Genomic DNA, 19662 nt, shown 5'->3' with positions numbered 1-19662 from the left:
CATACTTGTTAACGTCCATTATTTTAGCTCACCTGGTCTGAAGGACCAGTGATCTTATGCCTTGGCACGGCATCCGTTGTCCCGTCAATGTTTGTTTTAAATCGCTACTAGTCATAAAGTACTGAATGGATTTTGACTAATTTTGGTCAGAAGCCTCCTTTGGAAAAGGGGAACAAGTTTTTGCATAAAAAGTGACTATACCCCCAGGGGCTGTAGGGGAAGGTGACCTAAAAAGTGACTATACCCCCAGGGGCTGTAGGGGAAGGTGACCTAAAAAGTGACTATACCCCCAGGGGCTGTAGGGGAAGGTGACCTAAAAAGTGACTATACCCCCAGGGGCTGGAGGGGAAGAGCCCAGTAAGGGAAATAGTAGTCTTTTTAATGTACAATGGATTATGACCAAATTTAGAATCAGAATCAACCTTTCCGGAAGGGAAACAAATTTTGCATAAATGGTAACTGTCCAATAGTATTCCGATCGTTTCCAATTTTTTAGTGTGGAAGTTAATATGGAGTGCTACTGTACATGTGTCTGTGTTGTCTGATGAGGCATGGCTGTTCAAAGAAACGGAATCCAGGTTCACATTCAATTCCCCCAAATATATTACGCATTGGGGCAGGTGATCATGCTACCCCACAATCAGCATATGCTCAGATTTATACATTTTTTCGCTGAAGAAGAATTTACAACATAGACAGTGCAATTGAATTATTTGCAATCAATGACTTTGTAAGTTTTGGAAGAGCATGGTTTGTGTGGGGAAAGAGCTCAGACTAGGCTAAGTTGAGTAGTATGTCATTAAAAAAGACCAGAGCCTAGCATCGACTTTGAGCATCAAGCCATTATCAAGTGGCTCAATTTTCGGTTGGAATAAATGAAATTTTTTTAGTCTAAACTGTGCGTTATGGATATTCTACAGAAAATTCTGCAATGGTAGCGGTGATTTAACTCAAAATGTTGACCCAGATACTGGATAGTTTTTAGTTGCTCATCATTTTCATCTGGTCTTTTTTAATAGAGTTGTAGAGGTAACTGGTGCATTATTGTCATCATTTTCGATCAAAGTTAAATTCTATTCATTTGATTTCTGTTGTAATTTTACTAGGTGAGTAACTTTGTATAACACCTGACTGAAAATTAGCAGGTATCTGTAATCACTTTAATTAACAAGACTTCCACGGAAGAGGATGCATCACCTGCACAGCAAGCTAGGAGATTAATTTTAAACAAGAGATCCCAGAGGGATCTTGGCGCCCACCATTGAATGATCTTCATAGGTTCCATGTCAGATTGATCTTTTCTCTACTTTTCCCTTCCTCTAAGTCTTACTAATCTGTGTAAATTCAGAAACAGCCCTCTATAGCTAGTACTTTTCAAACAAGGGGTACCTATATATAAAATTTAAGATTTAGCGATAGTGGCTGTCTGTCGACCATGTTGTTTTTGGATTGGTCCCAATATGCAAAACTAGGCACCAAGAGGAACCTACATATGAAATTTGAGAAAGATCCCTTCAGTACTTTCTCAGAAATAGCGATAACAAACTATAATTGTCAAAATCCAAGATGGCTGCCTGTCGGCCATGTTGTTTTCCAATTGGTCTCAAAATGCAATATGCATAACTAGGCACCAAGGGGAACCTACATATGAAATTTGAGAAAGATCCCTTCAGCACTTTCTGAGAAATAGCGATAACAAACTTCAATTGTCAAAATCCAAGATGGCTGCCTGTCGGCCATGTTGTTTTCCGATTGGTCTCAAAATGCAATATGCATAACGAGGCAACCACGCAGAGGAATCTGCATATGAAATTTGAGAAAGATCCCTTCAGTACTTTCTGAGAAATAGCGATAACAAACTTCAATTGTCAAAATCCAAGATGGCTGCCTGTCAGCCATGTTGTTTTCCGATTGGTCTCAAAATGCAATATGCATAACTAGGCACCAAGAGGAACCTACATATGGAATTTGAGAAAGATCCCTTCAGTACTTTCTGAGAAATAGCGATAACAAACTTCAATTGTCAAAATCCAAGATGGCTGCCTGTCAGCCATGTTGTTTTCCGATTGGTCTCAAAATGCAATATGCATAACTAGGCACCAAGAGGAACCTACATATGAAATTTGAGAAAGATCCCTTCAGTACTTTCTCAGAAATAGCGATAACAAACTATAATTGTCAAAATCCAAGATGGCTGCCTGTCGGCCATGTTGTTTTCCAATTGGTCTCAAAATGCAATATGCATAACTAGGCACCAAGGGATACCTACATATGAAATTTGAGAAAGATCCCTTCAGCACTTTCTGAGAAATAGCGATAACAAACTTCAATTGTCAAAATCCAAGATGGCTGCCTGTCGGCCATGTTGTTTTCCGATTGGTCTCAAAATGCAATATGCATAACTAGGCACCAAGGGGAACCTACATATGAAATTTAAGAAAGATCCCTTCAGTACTTTCTGAGGATTAGCGATAACGAGAATTGTTTACGGACGGACGGACGGACGGACCACGGACGCAGGGCGATTTGAATAGCCCACCATCTGATGATGGTGGGCTAAAAAAAACAGCTTGAATATTCATTGTATCTATTCAAAGTGTAATTTGTATGATTTGCCAGATGGATTCCCATGCAATAAATGAACTCGAGAATGATACAGTGCATCATCCTCTTTATATCATGTTGCATTTGTCAGACAGAAACATGATATTAACAGGTATGTGACATTAAGAGAAACATCTTTTTCCACTAAATCTAGTGCATTCCCATCTCCATAATTAAAGTAAGCTATTCAATTGTAACAGCGACCTTGACCTTTGAAAATTGAACCTGAAAGCAATCCCAAGCAAGCACTTCCTGTAAGAAAGCAATGCATCAAGTTTGACTGGCCCAAGGGATCTCAAGTAATTGCAAGCAAACCTATTTTCTATAAATATTAATTGACCTTGACCTTTGAACATGAAAAGCAATCCTAAGCAAGCACTTTTGGTATGGAGCACTATATAAGTTTGAGTTTGTAAGGAAAACTAGAGTTATGACATGGAAACAATTTTTTTTATTTATAGTAAGTGACCTAGACCTTTGACCCTTAACCCTGAAAAGCAATCCCAAGCAACCACTTCTGATAAGAAAGCACTATACAAATTTTGAGTTTGATTGGCCCAAGGGAACTAGAGTTAGTGCATGGAAACCAATTTTCTATTAATAGTAATGACCTTGACCATTGAACATGAAAAGCAATCCAAAGCAACCACCTTTGGTAAGGGAACACTGTATGAAGTTTGAGTTTGATTGGCCCAAGGAACTCAAGTTAACGCACGGAAACCATTGTGCAGACGCCGCCATAGTGTTACCTTTGTCGTCTTTTTCAGGCGACACAAAAACCATGAATCAACCGTCCATGTCCTACAATCACTGATGGAAGTCGCGTCCCAAAATCCATTTAGGAGTAGAAATATCAAGACCATTGCTTATTAATGAATGCAAGAAGATGCACCATGACAAAGCACTCTTTGACAAGTGAGTACCCATAATTGACCTAAGAGTGGATCTCATCCCAGTGACTTATGTAGGTCAAGGTCATTCATTATCTGGTCAGATATGATCCTGGACCAAACAATTCTTCAAAAGTGTTTACGTGTACAGGGTACCGGGTATTTTAATTATCACAATATACAGTCCTTCATATATGTGAACAGGCAAATAATGATGATTAAACCTATTGGTAGAGTTTTCAAGACTATGTATTAGCCATCTTCAAGGGATTACCTATATATACACAGATCCTATGTAAATCTCACATGTCTTCTACATGATATAAGATCCTATTCGACACAAATAAGGATAGAGATATCACTTTCGAAGAATGATATGATAGCCTTTTGATACTTATAGCTCTAAATAGGACTTATTTATGAACAGGGCATACATGTATTTGGGGATAAATACGTTATTGTACAACTAGTGAAGGTATCTTCTACACGCCATTTGTACTTTATACATTTAACTGCATGATATTGATTATAAAATCATCATTTCTCAAATGTCCTCATTTTTATGTTGTAATTGAATGCAAAAAGCTGGCAACTGTTCAAGATCCAGGAGGTAATTTATCCATTTGCAGAAATGTCAAGTCATTGAATCTCAACACAATTCCATTCAGGAAATGTGAAATATTGTTTAACAAGAGATCCCAGAGGGATCTTGGCGCCCACCATTGATTGATCTTTATAGGTTCCATGTCAGATTGATCTTTTCTCTACTTTTCCCTTCCTCTAAGTCTTACTAATCAGTGTAAATTCAGAAACAGCCCTCTAGTCCTTTTCACACAAGGGGAACCTATATATAAAATTTAAGATTTAGCGATAATGGCTGTCTGTCGGCCATGTTGTTTTCGGATTGGTCCCAATATGCAAAACTAGGCCCTGAGGGGAAGCTACATATGAAATTTGAGAAAGATCCCTTCATTACTTTCTGAGAAATAGCGATAACAAACTTCAATTGTCAAATTCCAAGATGGCTGCCTGTCGGCCATGTTGTTTTCCGATTTGTCTCAAAATGCAATATGCATAACAAGGCACAAAGTGGAACCTACATATGAAATTTGGGAAAGATCCCTTCAGTGCTTTCTGAGAAATAGCAATAACAAATTTCAATTGTCAAAATCCAAGATGGCTGCCTGTCGGCCATGTTGTTTTTCGATTGGTCTCAAAATGCAATATGCATAACTAGGCACCAAGGGGAACCTACATATGAAATTTGAGAAAGATCCCTTCAGTACTTTCTGAGAAATAGCAATAACAAACTTCAATTGTCAAAATCCAAGATGGCTGCCTGTCGGCCATGTTGTTTCCCGATTGGTCTCAAAATGCAATATGCATAACTAGGCACCAAGGGGAACCTACATATGAAATTTGAGAAAGATCCCTTCATTAGTTTCTGAGAAATAGCGATAACAAACTTCAATTGTCAAAATCCAAGATGGCTGCCTGTCGGCCATGTTGTTTTCCGATTGGTCTCAAAATACAATAAGCATAACTAGACACCGAGGGGAACCTACATATGAAATTTCAGAAAGATCCCTTCATTAGTTTCTGAGAAATAGCGATAACAAACTTCAATTGTCAAAATCCAAGATGGCTGCCTGTCGGCCATGTTGTTTTTCGATTGGTCTCCAAATGCAATATGCATAACTAGGCACCAAGGGGAACCTACATATGAAATTTGAGAAAGATCCCTTCATTAGTTTCTGAGAAATAGCGATAACAAACTTCAATTGTCAAAATCCAAGATGGCTGCCTGTCGGCCATGTTGTTTTTCGATTGGTCTCCAAATGCAATATGCATAACGAGGCACCAAGGGGAACCTACATATGAAATTTGAGAAAGATCCCTTCAGTACTTTCTGAGAAATAGCGATAACAAACTTCAATTGTCAAAATCCAAGATGGCTGCCTGTCGGCCATGTTGTTTTCCGATTGGTGTCAAAATGCAATATGCATAACTAGGCACCAAGGGGGACCTACATATGAAATTTGAGAAAGATCCCTTCAGCACTTTCTGAGGATTAGCGATAACAAGAATTGTTTACGGACGGACGGACGGACGACGGACCACGGACGCAGGGCGATTTGAATAGCCCACCATCTGATGATGGTGGGCTAATAAAACATGGATATGTTTCTAAAGTATTTTATCAGATTTTGTTGAAGCAGATGATGGCAGGCTTCACATGTCAAAATAATTAACACCATATATATTCATCTCAAGTTTATTCACATTGTAACCTCATTGTTTAAATGACAAAAAGACTCATAAATAATATAGTCAAATTCAAAGAAAGCAGCATTGCCTCCTTAAAACATGATCAAGATAATTCCTAAATGACAATGACATCTTAATAGTCAGGTTCGTCATCAAAATTCTTGAAGCAAAAAACGCTTCATAATAAATATTGAAGACTTTATTTGACAGTTCTTATACATTGATATCAAACACATTTACAAGTTTAACTTATATAATTCACTATTAAAGTTATTACTATATACATGGTTCACAAGAATTAATAATTAATCAATGCCATTACTACTATCTGTGCACATTTAGATACGAAATCTTCCTGTGACCTGACTGGAGAAGTATTAATTCTACCCCTTCAGACAATATATTGAATAAAGGCGTGTACAAAATGTACATCTTTTGGTTAAAGAGAATGATTCTTAATTATACCCTCAGATGTCTCGAAGCAGTATAACATATAAATAGCTGTCTTCTTGTCTATTCAGAAATAAGATGTTTACAGATTATCTAGAACTTTTGTACATTACTTAAAGGTCTTCTATATAGAATAATATATTGTTGAGTTTTAAAAACAAATAAATATCTACAAATGTGCACAAAACTAGTCATGTAATTACATACCAAACTGTTTGCATGGACATGTAATTTTTCAAAATCATCTATAATTTGCTGTAGATGCATAATTTCTTCTGTAAAGTTACTTTGTGGTATTAAAGATGTAGTAGGGAATTATAAGTCACACAAATTATAAAAAAAAAAAAACCCACAAAATAGCCATGTAATTAAGGAATACGAGCATTTGTTTGACACATTTGGCTTTTATGTACAAATGGTGATTATATTATAACAAATGTGGCATAAAGAGAGACATTTCAATCAATAAAAATTTCCTATCTCAAACTATTAAGACATTTGATCATAGTAAGGATTTTTTCAAGACAAATAGTTAAACTATGGAGTTGGGGGCTTATTTTTTTCAGAAATATGCATATATTATCTTAAACTCAGCTGTTGAAATTTGTTCCCCTTAAAACAGTCTACTTTTACTTGGACTTGCTATATTCAGATATATCTTAATAGTGTCTAGTAAGCAGTTTTGAGGTTTGAAATGCCTCCCTATATGCCATATTTTTATATTATTCACAACTTCTATTTGCATTTCAAGGTCAAAATATAATTATTGTTATACTAAGTCAAATGCAGTCAAACCAATGCACAATTATATACATTTGTGATCAAAATAGCATGGTTATTATGTGCAATATATTTAAATCAAATGAGCTAATTGTTTCCCCTGAAACATACACTTTTTATGTTTTGTTGAAATGTACAAACAGCTTGACAAATTACATGTCCATAGCAAGCTAAGGCCCATGGTTAGTCCAATACATACTAAAATGCTTATATATAAGTTTTATTAACTTCTTAAGATATAAAATCTTAATTCTAAATTAAATACACCTACCCGAATATGCAAAAACTAGACATTGGGCCTTAACAGCCACCTGAATGATGTATTTCAGCAAAATTTACCCATTATTTTGGCTCCAACTATCAGTCCCTTAGGTGCAGTTAGGTCCAATATGTGCTGTCCATCAAGCTATGATCTTATACTAGAAATTCTAACAAAGCTTGAATTATTTCGAATGGCAATTTAACAAATACAGGGTAGTTAGTGGGCACAGTAATAACACATGTACACTTGCCTTTCACCTATCTGGCCAATATATTGCTCTGAAGATTGGATATATATACATACATATATAGAGATGTCTGATCAAATACTCAATAACAGAAAAAAGTGCACAATAGAAATCACATTTACATCAATTGCTCAATCACACAGGATTTCTTACAAATCATTGAAAACTTCAGAAAAATGAAACTACTGAAAAAGAAATGTAAAGGTAGAATAAGGAAAAAGTATAGAGAGAGGAGAAAGTTGTGTTGAAGCAGAGTCAATTGATACAATTTATCAATTTATACCCTTACTGGTCAGTATTAAAATCCATTACTTCCTGCAGGATAGCATTTTTGGGATCAGCTAATATATGTATTTGAATTTAACCGAATACATTTGTCAACAAAACAAATTTTAGATCATACCACACATTCTTTCACCACCATCACTTCATCATGATTAGCGGAGATTCAGGATATACCTGGGTATTGTATAGGTTCTATAAATAAACCAGACAGTCACTCATTTTTTGTGAGACTCCCAACAATCTTTCTTTCTTTGACACAACATTCCAAGTAACACAGAGATATAACTTTTTACTAACGAAAAGAGGTATTTCATGGCCAGGAAACCATTTTTATACTAACATGGGTTATATCATACAGGAAAAGACAACATCAGCTGATACAAGTATTGGCATGTTAGCATCCTTCTGCTGTCACAAGACTTGTGTCACAAAAGATCGGTGCTGTTCTGAGAACGTCTATGCATTCTTCTAGTCCCTATCACACGAACTGACAACGATTTTGATCTGAGCACTCTTGTTGATAGAGTTCTTGCTTCAGGTAGAGATTTTAATCTCTTCTCACTTTCACTATGCTTGTCAGGTAATGATGGTCTTTTGTTGCTAACACTTTTCACCTTGATTCTATTAGGACACACCCTGAAACAAGACAATTTGTTACAATTCACTGTAGAGTATATATCATTATATATTTAAAAATATACATAGATTTCACATTAATTTTTAAGGGGAGGGGGTGTGTGTTGACCTTGAGCCATGGAAGGTTCCTACAAAATGTCATTACAACTGGTTCAGGGGTTTGAGAAGTCGAAAATGTAAATTGTCTACAGACGGACGAGAGACAAAAGGCAATCAGAATGTCACTCAAGACTTTGTCTCATGTGACCTAAACAAAATTCAATGAACAATATTGTTCTGGTTCAGCATCAGTGCTTTCAGTATTTACATCTTTTTTTTTGGAAACATTTTTAACTGGACAGTGAGAAAAGTTAAACCTTTTCTTATATATATATATCAGAACACTGGAACAGACATCTCGCATTTCTCATTTGCTTGATGATCTATTTATAGACAAAACTGTACAAAAACTTACAGCAATCAGTCTATATTGATTTAAATGTATCTCAATGAGGACAGAGTTATGACCAAGTCCAAACTCTTGATAAATATTATTCATTTATTGATCCAAATATTTGAGGTAGATACTTACAAAAGATGTGATTCCAGTTCCCATTCCCACATTTCCATGTTACAGCCTTCATGAGGACATGACCTCACACCTAAGCACTTTTGATGTTCAATATTATCTTCTGGAATATCTGGTCTGTAAAAGGAAAACAGTATATATATATACACAACATACTGCCTTGATTATAAATTGTATCCTTTATTCCATCAAGTCTTTAATCAATAATAACCACCAAGGTTTCTCTTTGCTGCACGATTGTTTCAAACTATAGTCCTTATCTGGAGTTCTTTAAACATTCATATCTACTGGGATTTGGGGGATTGTTTTATTCATATCAACACATATCTCCTACAGTTTTCACTGTTTACTTGCATTGTATTCCTTTAACTGTGAGAAAATTAAGCAATGCACTTTGTACCTTGAAAAGTGACGGTAGCATGCTATCTATCCACTTTTACGATAATAATTTCAAGCTTTTACCACACTTTATATTTCCTATTAACACAGGCTTTTCAAAATTTTCATGTTTATTTTTTTAAACAAGGCATGATATTTTTGGATTGCAATACAGTCCCACATCACAGAATCAAAATTAGACAAAATTGTCTCTGAAACGAGGGATTTTCTGAAATGGATGTACATACACCAGGTTATAATTGTACATAGTGATATGGTCACCTTCTAGCTTAGCGCTAGGGGGAATTTCCCTTTAGCTCAGTCGGTAGAGTGGCGGACCAGTAAGCTGAGGGTCACTGGTTCGATCCCCCCTTTAGTCACACTACTCTCTTTCCTGTTACATTTGGTGCCGTGACCACACCAAGTGTAAGCTATAGGAGAATGAGATACTTCATTGGAGATAGAACCTGGGTTGTGTGGTTGAGTGTGAACACATTTGAAAGGGGGAGTAGTGTGGCAGGTTTTAATTGTACATAGTGATATGGTTGCTTTCTAGCTTCGCGCTAGGGGGAATTTCCCTTCAGCTCAGTCAGTAGAGTGGCGGACCAGTAAGCCGAGGGTCACTGGTTTGATCCCTGTTGGAGACACACTACTTTTTTTCCTGTTACATATCAAATATGGTGGTGTCATATTTGAATGGATTTGTTCTTTTTACCTCCAGTTTACAATCTCCTATCATCTGACCTTGTGTCATGTGGACATGTTATCACAACTAATTATACTGACCATTAGTTGGTTAGGGAAGACCATGAGAGATTGTCGAAATATTCCAGGTAACATAATTTGGAATTCAGAAATGAACATTTGCATTGGCAAATTTCTTTTACTTACAGCAAAAATACGATAACTATATAATAAATCAATAGTAATTGAAATCAATCTGAATGAAAAACCTTCACAAGTTTCAATATTTTCCCTTGATTTACCTGAGTAAGGGAAATGTGTTTTCTTTCAAGCATGTGGGGCATTTGTCAAAGCTTGATCTTCTGATCATTTTATCATTGTATAAACAATCCTCACACACTCTATGTTGGCACAATCCATAAACCATTTTTAGACGTGGAGACAAGCAGACAATGCAATTGAACCTGCAAAAAAGAAGAGAAAAGGTAAGAATGATTTTTCAGAACTCATGCAGATGTTAGCTGTAACCCGAAACTGCAGTGAGATTGCATGTTTACGTTAACCATCACATCACCCCCCCCCCCCCCCCCCTCCGATAAATATTCCCGTGTTACAGAGTAATGCGATGAGTTTAGAAGTAGTCCGTTTAACAGAAATAACATGCTAGCAAATATATCGCCGTCATCAATCTTTACCTCTGTTCATAATCATTCTGTGTTGCCTGTAACACAGACATCGACATTTTTGTCGAAAGAAATGTGCAGCTTTCTTCTTTCAGCCTTCGCGCCTGGGATGTCACGTGATCGGATTACGAGCATATGATTAGTTGAAGCTGTTTATGTTCACAACAGCGACATCTTCTGGAGGAAAAGGATTAGGCCTATGCACAAAGACTTTTCGACACTTCATAAAAAGTAAAGGCCAAGTCCATTATTCATAACAATTACACACCATATATTTTGTATTGGTTAATGCAAAATATCATTATTTTATATGTTGAAATGAATGCTAATTTCTTGCATCTAGATATTCTATTACATTTTGTGTTCACTGCGGACCAGAGGCCCAAACAGGGGTAATTAATGAAATGTTAGACAGTTATAGGTTTTGGACGGAGCCAATGGTTTGCTTATCTCACCACGATAATCCTGTAGTTTTCTAGTTTATTCACATACAGGTTCTATTTACAAGTTCACGTATTTTACAGTATCCATCAGTCAAACTTCCACGCGCAGTCCCAACCACACTCCCACTGCTCTCATCACTCGACTGCCTCACCATAATCATATCGCACCTGCTATTATATCCCACAATATTGAGGCCATACACCAGACATTGTTCCCACGGTCACCCTTATTATCAATCGTTATTTTCATTAACCTCACCTCTTTCTGACAATTAATGTTCATGTTTAGATATCAGCCGTTCACCAAATCATGTCCCCAAATCACAGGTGCCTGAATTTTTTTTTTCTTTTTTTTTTGTTTATTTAAATTAGGCCCTAGATCTATATTAATCACTTTTTGTTATATGGGAATTTACCCATTTAATTCAGAAACCTGTATTTAGATTAGAGAAATCTCTAATTAAATTATTTTGAATACAGATATGTATTTTATGATACTTTTTATAGAAATAACATTTAGATATCTTTATAAATATCTGTATTGAAATACAGGTACAAGATAAGTTTATTTCCAGTTCAAGTCCTGTATAAAAAATACTAGACTGAAATAACACAAAGTATTTTTATGTATATTATATAATAATTATCAAATTTGGGTATTTCTTTACCACACAAATGTGTTTCGATCATCATGAGCAATTTAAAAGGAATTAACAGCTCTCCAACCTAAAACTTGGTATATCATTACCAAAAATAATTAATTCCTCAGCTAGCTATAATATAGGGCTTAATGTAAAACTAATTTAAGATATCCAGAAAATGTATACCATGCATGCATGGATTGTCTCTGGGAATAGATTCACGAAATATTATAAGTGTGGTGGTATAAAATAGTTACCAAAGTAGCAGTCTAATTAAAATTAGACTTGTAATTTCCATTCCTCTACGACACACTGCAATACAAGTGTTTGTAGAGTATCATTTAGGAGTGAAAATTACAAGTCTAATTTTAATTAGATTGTCCAAAGTAGTTGTTTGAAATGTCAATGTTTTGTACTAAGAGTCAATACATATTACTTTTCAATGAGTTGCATTAATGCATGCATGTGTTAAAGTTAGTTCTTTCAGTATAAGTACACAAAGCATGCATAATTTAATTGGAATATTTTGTGAATTATGAAGACAATTCTAATTTTTTTAAAGTATAAAAATTGTACATTCCTGGATGGTTCAGGTAATGTTCTTTTTATTTTCAGGAATTTCAGTGACTGAGTTGAAATAGCTAAATTGTTTGCCCAATTTTTGACTCAATATGGTAAGTATTAAAAACTTATTTTTAATAAATTGTTTTCTTCCCTATAAATGACATTTTTCATGTACATTTGTATATCCTTCCAAGATCATTCAGTCATCCTGGCGGCAGTTCTGAGGCAATGTGGGAATCAGGATTGATCAGTCAGCTATCCTAGCAGCAGTTCTAGGGCAAAGTAGGAACCAGGGTGGATCAGTCAGCCATCTTGGTGGCAGTTCTAGGGTGAGGTGGGAATACAGATTGATTTGTCAGCCATCCTAGCAGCAGTTCTAGGGTGAGGTGGGAATACAGATTGATCAGTCAGCCATCTTGGTGGCAGTTCTAGGGTGAAGTGGGAATACAGATTGATTAGTCAGCCATCCTGGCAGTACATTTCTTGGTCAAAGTGGGAATCGAGGTGGATCAGTCAGCCATCCTGTTGGCATTTCTTATAGTTCAGATTGGACAAATATACAGTCTACCTTTGACCCATCGCCACCCGAATTTACCGCCACCCTCGCATACTGCCACCTTAAGCTCTGGACTGGATTTCCCTGCTATATAAAAGCAAGACTGATATCTACTCACTTTGTGTTCCTATTGTGTATGGTATGGACGTTTGGCTTTGCCAGTCAAGGTACAAATCCACTGCCGAATACTTCCACATAAAGTTCAACAGATAATAACGGATGGCATGCAGCAGTAGATCAACGACTATTTTCAGAAATTTGTGACTTATATAAAAATATATAGACTACAGAATAATTGACTAACGAATCTACATTAAGTATGGTACATGTATACTGTAAATCGTGTAATGTTGTTATGGCGAGATTATCAGGTTAACGTTGGTAATGTGATCTCATATATACCATTTCATGGTTGTAATTTCCATAATTCGATACTATCGCCACCCTCGTTACACCACTATAACTGGTGTGGACGAAATGTGGTGATATGACAAGGGTAGACTGTATAAACTGACAAAACATTACAATTTACCCATTTTATAAGCTCACCTGCCCAAAGGGCATGTGAGCTTATGCCGTGGCGCGGCGTCTGTCGTCCGGCCGTCCGGCATCAACTTCTTCTCAATAACCAAAAGCCCCAGAGACCTAATATTGGGCCTGTAGTATGCTGGGGTGAAGGGCTATCAAGTTTGTTAAAATGAATGACCTTGACCTTCATTCAAGGTCACAGGGGTCAAATATGCTAAACAAATTTAAATGACTTCTTCTATATCTTCTATATAACCAAAAGACCCAGGGACTTGATATTGGGTCTGTAGCATTCTGGGGTGAAGGGCTACAAAGTTTGTTCAAATGAATGACCTTGACCTTCATTCAAGGTCACATGAGTCAAAAAGGCTAAAATCTTTAAAACGACTTCTTCTCAATAACCAAGAGTCCCAGAGAGTTGAGATTAGGTCTGTAGCATGCTGGGGTGAAGGGCTACCAAGTTTGTTCAAATGAATGACCTTGAATGACCTTGACCTTCATTCAAGGTCACAGGGGTCAAAAAGGCTAAAACCTTCAAAGGACTTCTCCTCAATAACCAAGAGTCCCAGAGACCTAATATTTGGCCTATAGCATGCTGGGGTGAAGGGCTCCCAAGTTTATTCAATTGAATGACATTGACCTTCATTCAAGGTCACATAGTTAAAAAATGCTAAAATCTTTAAATGACTTCTTCTCAATAACCAAAAGCCCCAGGAAGTTGATATTGGGTTTGTAGCATGCCGGGGTGAAGGGCTACCAATAGTGTTCAAATGAATGACCTTGACCTTCATTCAAGGTCACATGAGTCAAAAAGGCTAAAATCCATAAACGACTTCTTCTCAATAACCAAGAGCCTCAGGGAGTTGATATTGGGTTTGTAGCATGCTGGGTTGAAGGGCTACCGATAATGTTCAAATGAATGACCTTGACCTTCATTCAAGGTCACAGGAGTCAAAAAGGCTAAACATTTTAAACGACTTCTTCTCAATAACCAAAAGCCCCAGGAAGTTGATATTGGGTTTGTAGCATGCTGGGTTGAAGGGCTACCAATCGTGTTCAAATGAATGACCTTGACCTTCATTCAAGGTCACAGGAGTCAAAAAGGCTAAACATTTTAAACGACTTCTTCTCAATAACCAAAAGCCCCAGGAAGTTGATATTGGGTTTGTAGCATGCTGGGTTGAAGGGCTACCAATCGTGTTCAAATGAATGACCTTGACCTTCATTCAATGTCACAGGAGTCAAAAAGGCTAAAATTTTTAAACAACTTCTTCTCAATAACCAAGAGCCCCAGGGAGTTGATATTGGGTTTGTAGCATGCCGGGGTGAAGGGCTACCAATAGTGTTCAAATGAATGACCTTGACCGTCATTCAAGGTCACATGAGTCAAAAAGGCTAAAATCTTTAAACGACTTCTTCTCAATAACCAAGAGCCTCAGGGAGTTGATATTGGGTTTGTAGCATGCTGGGTTGAAGGGCTACCAATAATGTTCAAATGAATGACCTTGACCTTCATTCAAGGTCACAGGGGTCAAATATGCTAAACAAATTTAAATGACTTCTTCTATATCTTCTATATAACCAAAAGACCCAGGGACTTGATATTGGGTCTGTAGCATTCTGGGGTGAAGGGCTACAAAGTTTGTTCAAATGAATGACCTTGTCCTTCATTCAAGGTCACATGAGTCAAAAAGGCTAAAATCTTTAAAACGACTTCTTCTCAATAACCAAGAGTCCCAGAGAGTTGAGATTGGGTCTGTAGCATGCTGGGGTGAAGGGCTACCAAGTTTGTTCAAATGAATGACCTTGACCTTCATTCAAGGTCACGGGTCAAAAAGGCTAAAACCTTCAAAGGACTTCTCCTCAATAACCAAGAGTCCAAGAGACCTAATATTTGGCCTATAGCATGCTGGGGTGAAGGGCTCCCAAGTTTATTCAATTGAATGACATTGACCTTCATTCAAGGTCACATAGTTAAAAAATGCTAAAATCTTTAAATGACTTCTTCTCAATAACCAAAAGCCCCAGGAAGTTGATATTGGGTTTGTAGCATGCCGGGGTGAAGGGCTACCAATAGTGTTCAAATGAATGACCTTGACCGTCATTCAAGGTCACATGAGTCAAAAAGGCTAAAATCCATAAACGACTTCTTCTCAATAACCAAGAGCCTCAGGGAGTTGATATTGGGTTTGTAGCATGCTGGGTTGAAGGGCTACCAATAATGTTCAAATGAATGACCTTGACCTTCATTCAAGGTCACAGGAGTCAAAAAGGCTAAACAGTTTAAACGACTTCTTCTCAATAACCAAAAGCCTCAGGAAGTTGATATTGGGTTTGTATCATGCTGGGTTGAAGGACTACCAATCGTGTTCAAATGAATGACCTTGACTTTCATTCAATGTCACAGGAGTCAAAAAGGCTAAAATTTTTAAACAACTTCTTCTCAATAACCAAGAGCCCCAGGGAGTTGATATTAAATTTGTAGCATGCTGGGTTGAAGGGCTACCAATAGTGTTCAAATAAATGACCTTGACATTCATTCAAGGTCACAGGAGTCAAAAAGGCTAAAATCTTTAAACGACTTCTCCTCAATAACCAAGACTCTCAGGGAGTTGATATTGGGTCTGTACCATGCTGGGATGAAGTGCTACCAAGTTTGTTCAAATGAATGACCTTGAGCTTCATTCAAGGTCACATGGGTCAAAAAGGCTAAAACCTTCAAACGACTTCTTCACAATAACCAAGAGTCCCAGAGACCTAATATTTGGCCTATAGCATGCTGGGGTGAAGGGCTCCCAAGTTTGTTCAAATGTATGACCTTGACCTTCATTCAAGGTCACATAGTTAAGAAATGCTAAAATCTTTAAACAACTTCCTCTCAATAACCAAGAGCCTCAGGGAGTTGATATTTGGTTTGTAGCATGCTGGGGTGAAGGGCTACCAAGTTTGTTCAAATGAATGACCTTGACCTTCATTTAAGGTCACATGAGTCAGAAAGGCTAAAATATTTAAACGACTTCTTCTCAATAACCAAGAGTCCCAGGGAGTTCATATTGGGTCTGTAGCATGCTGGAGTGAAGGGCTACCAAGTTTGTTCAAATGAATGACCCTGACACATTCAAGGTCACGTTGATCAAGTATGCTTAAATCTTTAAATGACTTCTGAATAGCCAAAGTGCCGAGAGACATTATATTGGCCCTGAAGCATGCTTTCAAATAACTGCAGGATCCATATATGAAAAGATCTCTGCATTGCAGGTGAGCGATTCGGGCCCATTGGGCCCTTGTATTTTATTTTTTCAATGTTTTTTATGAAAAGTGTATGTATATATATAGTTTATAATAGGATTTAAAACTCCACGGTTTTAATTTAAAATTCAATGTATAACTTGATTAAAATAAATACACTATACATGTACATGTAAAATAGAGTAGTAGTAGTTTCTGCATTGCCATCACAAACACACATAGATATAGTCAGTATGAAGAGACAACGACAGGAATGATTGATTTACATTTCATCTTTTAGCAATTGGTATGTTAAACTATATGGTATCTTTTAGATAAATAATTGCTATGATCATGGCCTGACTTCAGCCTGTTTTTAGCTCACCTGGTCCGAAGGACCAAGGTGTGCTTATGCCATACCGTGGCGTCAGGCATCAGTCGTCCATCGTCCGTCCGTCCGTCCATCAACACAATTGACTTCTTCTTCTGAACCGCTGATCAGAATTTAACCAAATTTGGTAGGAAGCATTCCTAGGTGGGTGGGATTCAAATTTGTACATATGATGGGGCTGACCCTCTAGAGGCCAGAGGGGCGGGGCCAAAAGGGGTCCATTTGGTATTATGGATATAAACGACTTCTTCTCTGGACCTAAGCAAATTCAATGTATGACATTGATATTACAGCAGTAGCATCCCTAGGTGGCTGGGGTTCAAATTTATACATATGATGGGACTACCTCCCCAGGGGCCCGAGGGGCGGGGCCAAAAGGGGTCCATTTTGCAATATTGATATCAACGACTTCTTCTCTGGACCTTTGCAATTCATGACATTGATATTTCAGTGATAGCATCCCTAGGTGGCTGGGATTTAAATTTATACAAATGATAGGGCTGACACGCTAGGGGCCTAAGGGGCAGGGCCAAAAGGGGTCCATTTGGCAATATTGATATTAACGACTTCTTCTCTGGACCTAAGCAATGTTTGACATTGATATTTCAGTGGTAGCATCCATAGGCTGGGATTCAAATTTATACAAATGATGGGGCTGACCCTGCAGGGGCCTGAGGGGGGGGGGGGGGGGGGGGGGGCAAAAGTGGTTCTTTTGGCAATATTGATACATTTGTATTGACGACTTCTTCTCTGGACCTAAACAATGTTTGACATTGATATTTCAGTGGTAACATCTCTTGGTGGCTGGGATTTAAATTTATACAAATGATCAGCTGATCCCCCCAGGGGCCTCAAGGGCGGGGCAAAAGGGATCAATTTGACTATATTGCTATAAAGGACTTATTTCTTTTTTAAACTATTAAGATCAAGAGATGAACACAATCCTGATGTAAAAATAAGTCCAGGGGTCTTTCCCCACCTCCAAGGGACTTAATAGGTTTCTTTAAACACAATCATGTTGAGTCTTGACTTCGTTTCTAGGTTATATCTTTGAAGCAGTTGAGATCTTTACCCCATAATAATACATATACAATGTAGCATTGTTTTAGACATTAACAAATATAACATGAACATTATTTTTATGTTCGCTCAAATAAACCAGGTGAGCGATACAGGCCGTCTGGGCCTCTTGTTTAGCTTGTCTCTTCCAAGAAGAGGGAGAGCTTAGAATGTTGTCAACCCGGCATCGGCATTGGTTTTCCAACTTAAAGTTTTTGGTGCTAGTGTAGGTAGTAGAGGGTACTGATATTTGAATTTAGGCTCCCTTTGGGGTTAGACTATGACACACCCTGGAGTTGAACTCAAAGATTGTGGTGGGGAGGAATGCTTATTGTCATGTATCAACATGACGACGTTAAACACTTAAATGTAATTTAACAGTTTGATACAGTCAAAATCCTGACTTTGAAAATTTAGCATTCTGTGCCTTGGGAAGTTAAAGGTTACACGGCACCCATCATAAGTTTCTTGCCGTGATATCCTCTAACATTGTTGGAGTACTGTGCATATATGATATTACATACGTAATTTTCATTGATACCAGAAATGTTTCAGTAGTTTCTTATAGATGAATGAATTTATTTATTCAGCTTAAGGATTGACTACAAGGTTAAAAGTTCATAGCCATTAAAGGCTTATAAGGTGATATTTGAAAAAAATTACTGGTAGGCTGCATAATGATAGGGGTATAGTAATATCCTGGCAGATCAGACAGATACCGTTATACATGTATACCTGATCTGTTTAGAAAGTTTGTCTTCAAAAAAGGCACACTATGTATTTCATTGGGTATATCAATTTTTCTGTTGTGCTTTTGCAAAAACAAGATTCATCGAAATTTTCTTTGCATCCATCATTTAATTTTTGGTGTATATTTCATTATACACCTTTGGCCGGCATTCTGTCATGATTTTGTTTCCGTTCATTTATTCTATGTAACAGTTGTAATTACATAGGAATGTGATTTGTTATGTAGTTGTGTAAGGATAATTATGCAGATCCGATTTGGATATGGTCAATCCAGAATTATCAGAAGTTTCTAATATAAAAATTCACATAAACTGGAGGACCTGGAGGACCTTAATTGTCTAACTCCAGTGGGAATTTAAAAAAAAAATCACTGAAAAAAATATACCAAAATTGTATAATCTCTTGATAAAGGGAGCACTAAATATGACAGCACATTCATCTCTGGTGCAAGTTGTAATGAAAGTTAATTCACTTCCAAATAAAGTACGAACAAGGCCAGCTGGTACTTAACTTAGGCAACCCATCCTTGGTCTACATGTTCTGACAAGTCATTTGTATATATCTAACTTCTGAAACATAGTTCTCTTGGTTACCACTGGAGGTATTTGTGTCGCACCAACACATCTAGTTTACACAAGACCAACACTAAATCTTCATTGGAAATCTGTGTATCAATATACCATCATAGTTAGCTGGTATTCAGTAGGATTTATATGGGAGATTAAAGGTAACGGAATAGGAGAGATGCCTGAATTAAGATTAAAGTC

General features: G+C 37.2%; 1 protein-coding gene across 1 annotated transcript; it reads right to left on the bottom strand.

Annotated features, from left to right (window-relative positions):
- Positions 1-5753: 5753 nt before the first annotated feature.
- Positions 5754-10877, bottom strand: LOC117324505 (TNF receptor-associated factor 6-like). The gene is made up of 4 exons (XM_033880403.1): positions 10748-10877; positions 10355-10516; positions 8994-9107; positions 5754-8422 (listed from the first exon to the last, which is right to left on the bottom strand). Exons 1-4 carry the CDS (start codon positions 10792-10794, stop codon positions 8212-8214), a joined length of 534 nt encoding a protein of 177 aa, XP_033736294.1. The 5' UTR covers positions 10795-10877; the 3' UTR covers positions 5754-8211.
- Between the last annotated feature and the right edge of the window lie 8785 nt (positions 10878-19662).

This window comes from Pecten maximus, chromosome 3, assembly GCF_902652985.1.
Source record: "Pecten maximus chromosome 3, xPecMax1.1, whole genome shotgun sequence".
Taxonomy (NCBI): domain Eukaryota; kingdom Metazoa; phylum Mollusca; class Bivalvia; order Pectinida; family Pectinidae; genus Pecten; species Pecten maximus.
Note: the sequence above shows the minus strand (reverse complement) of the source record. Positions and strands in the feature narration are given on the sequence as shown.

Excerpts from the sequence above, each read along its gene's own strand:
- LOC117324505 (XM_033880403.1), bottom strand. The coding sequence starts at position 10,794 with ATGTCGATGTCTGTGTTACAGGCAACACAGAATGATTATGAACAGAG. Across the intron at positions 10,517-10,747 it reads CAGAATGATTATGAACAGAG|GTTCAATTGCATTGTCTGCT; the intron begins GTAAAGATTGAT and ends TCTTTTTTGCAG. Across the intron at positions 9,108-10,354 it reads AACACATTTCCCTTACTCAG|ACCAGATATTCCAGAAGATA; the intron begins GTAAATCAAGGG and ends TTCCTTTTACAG.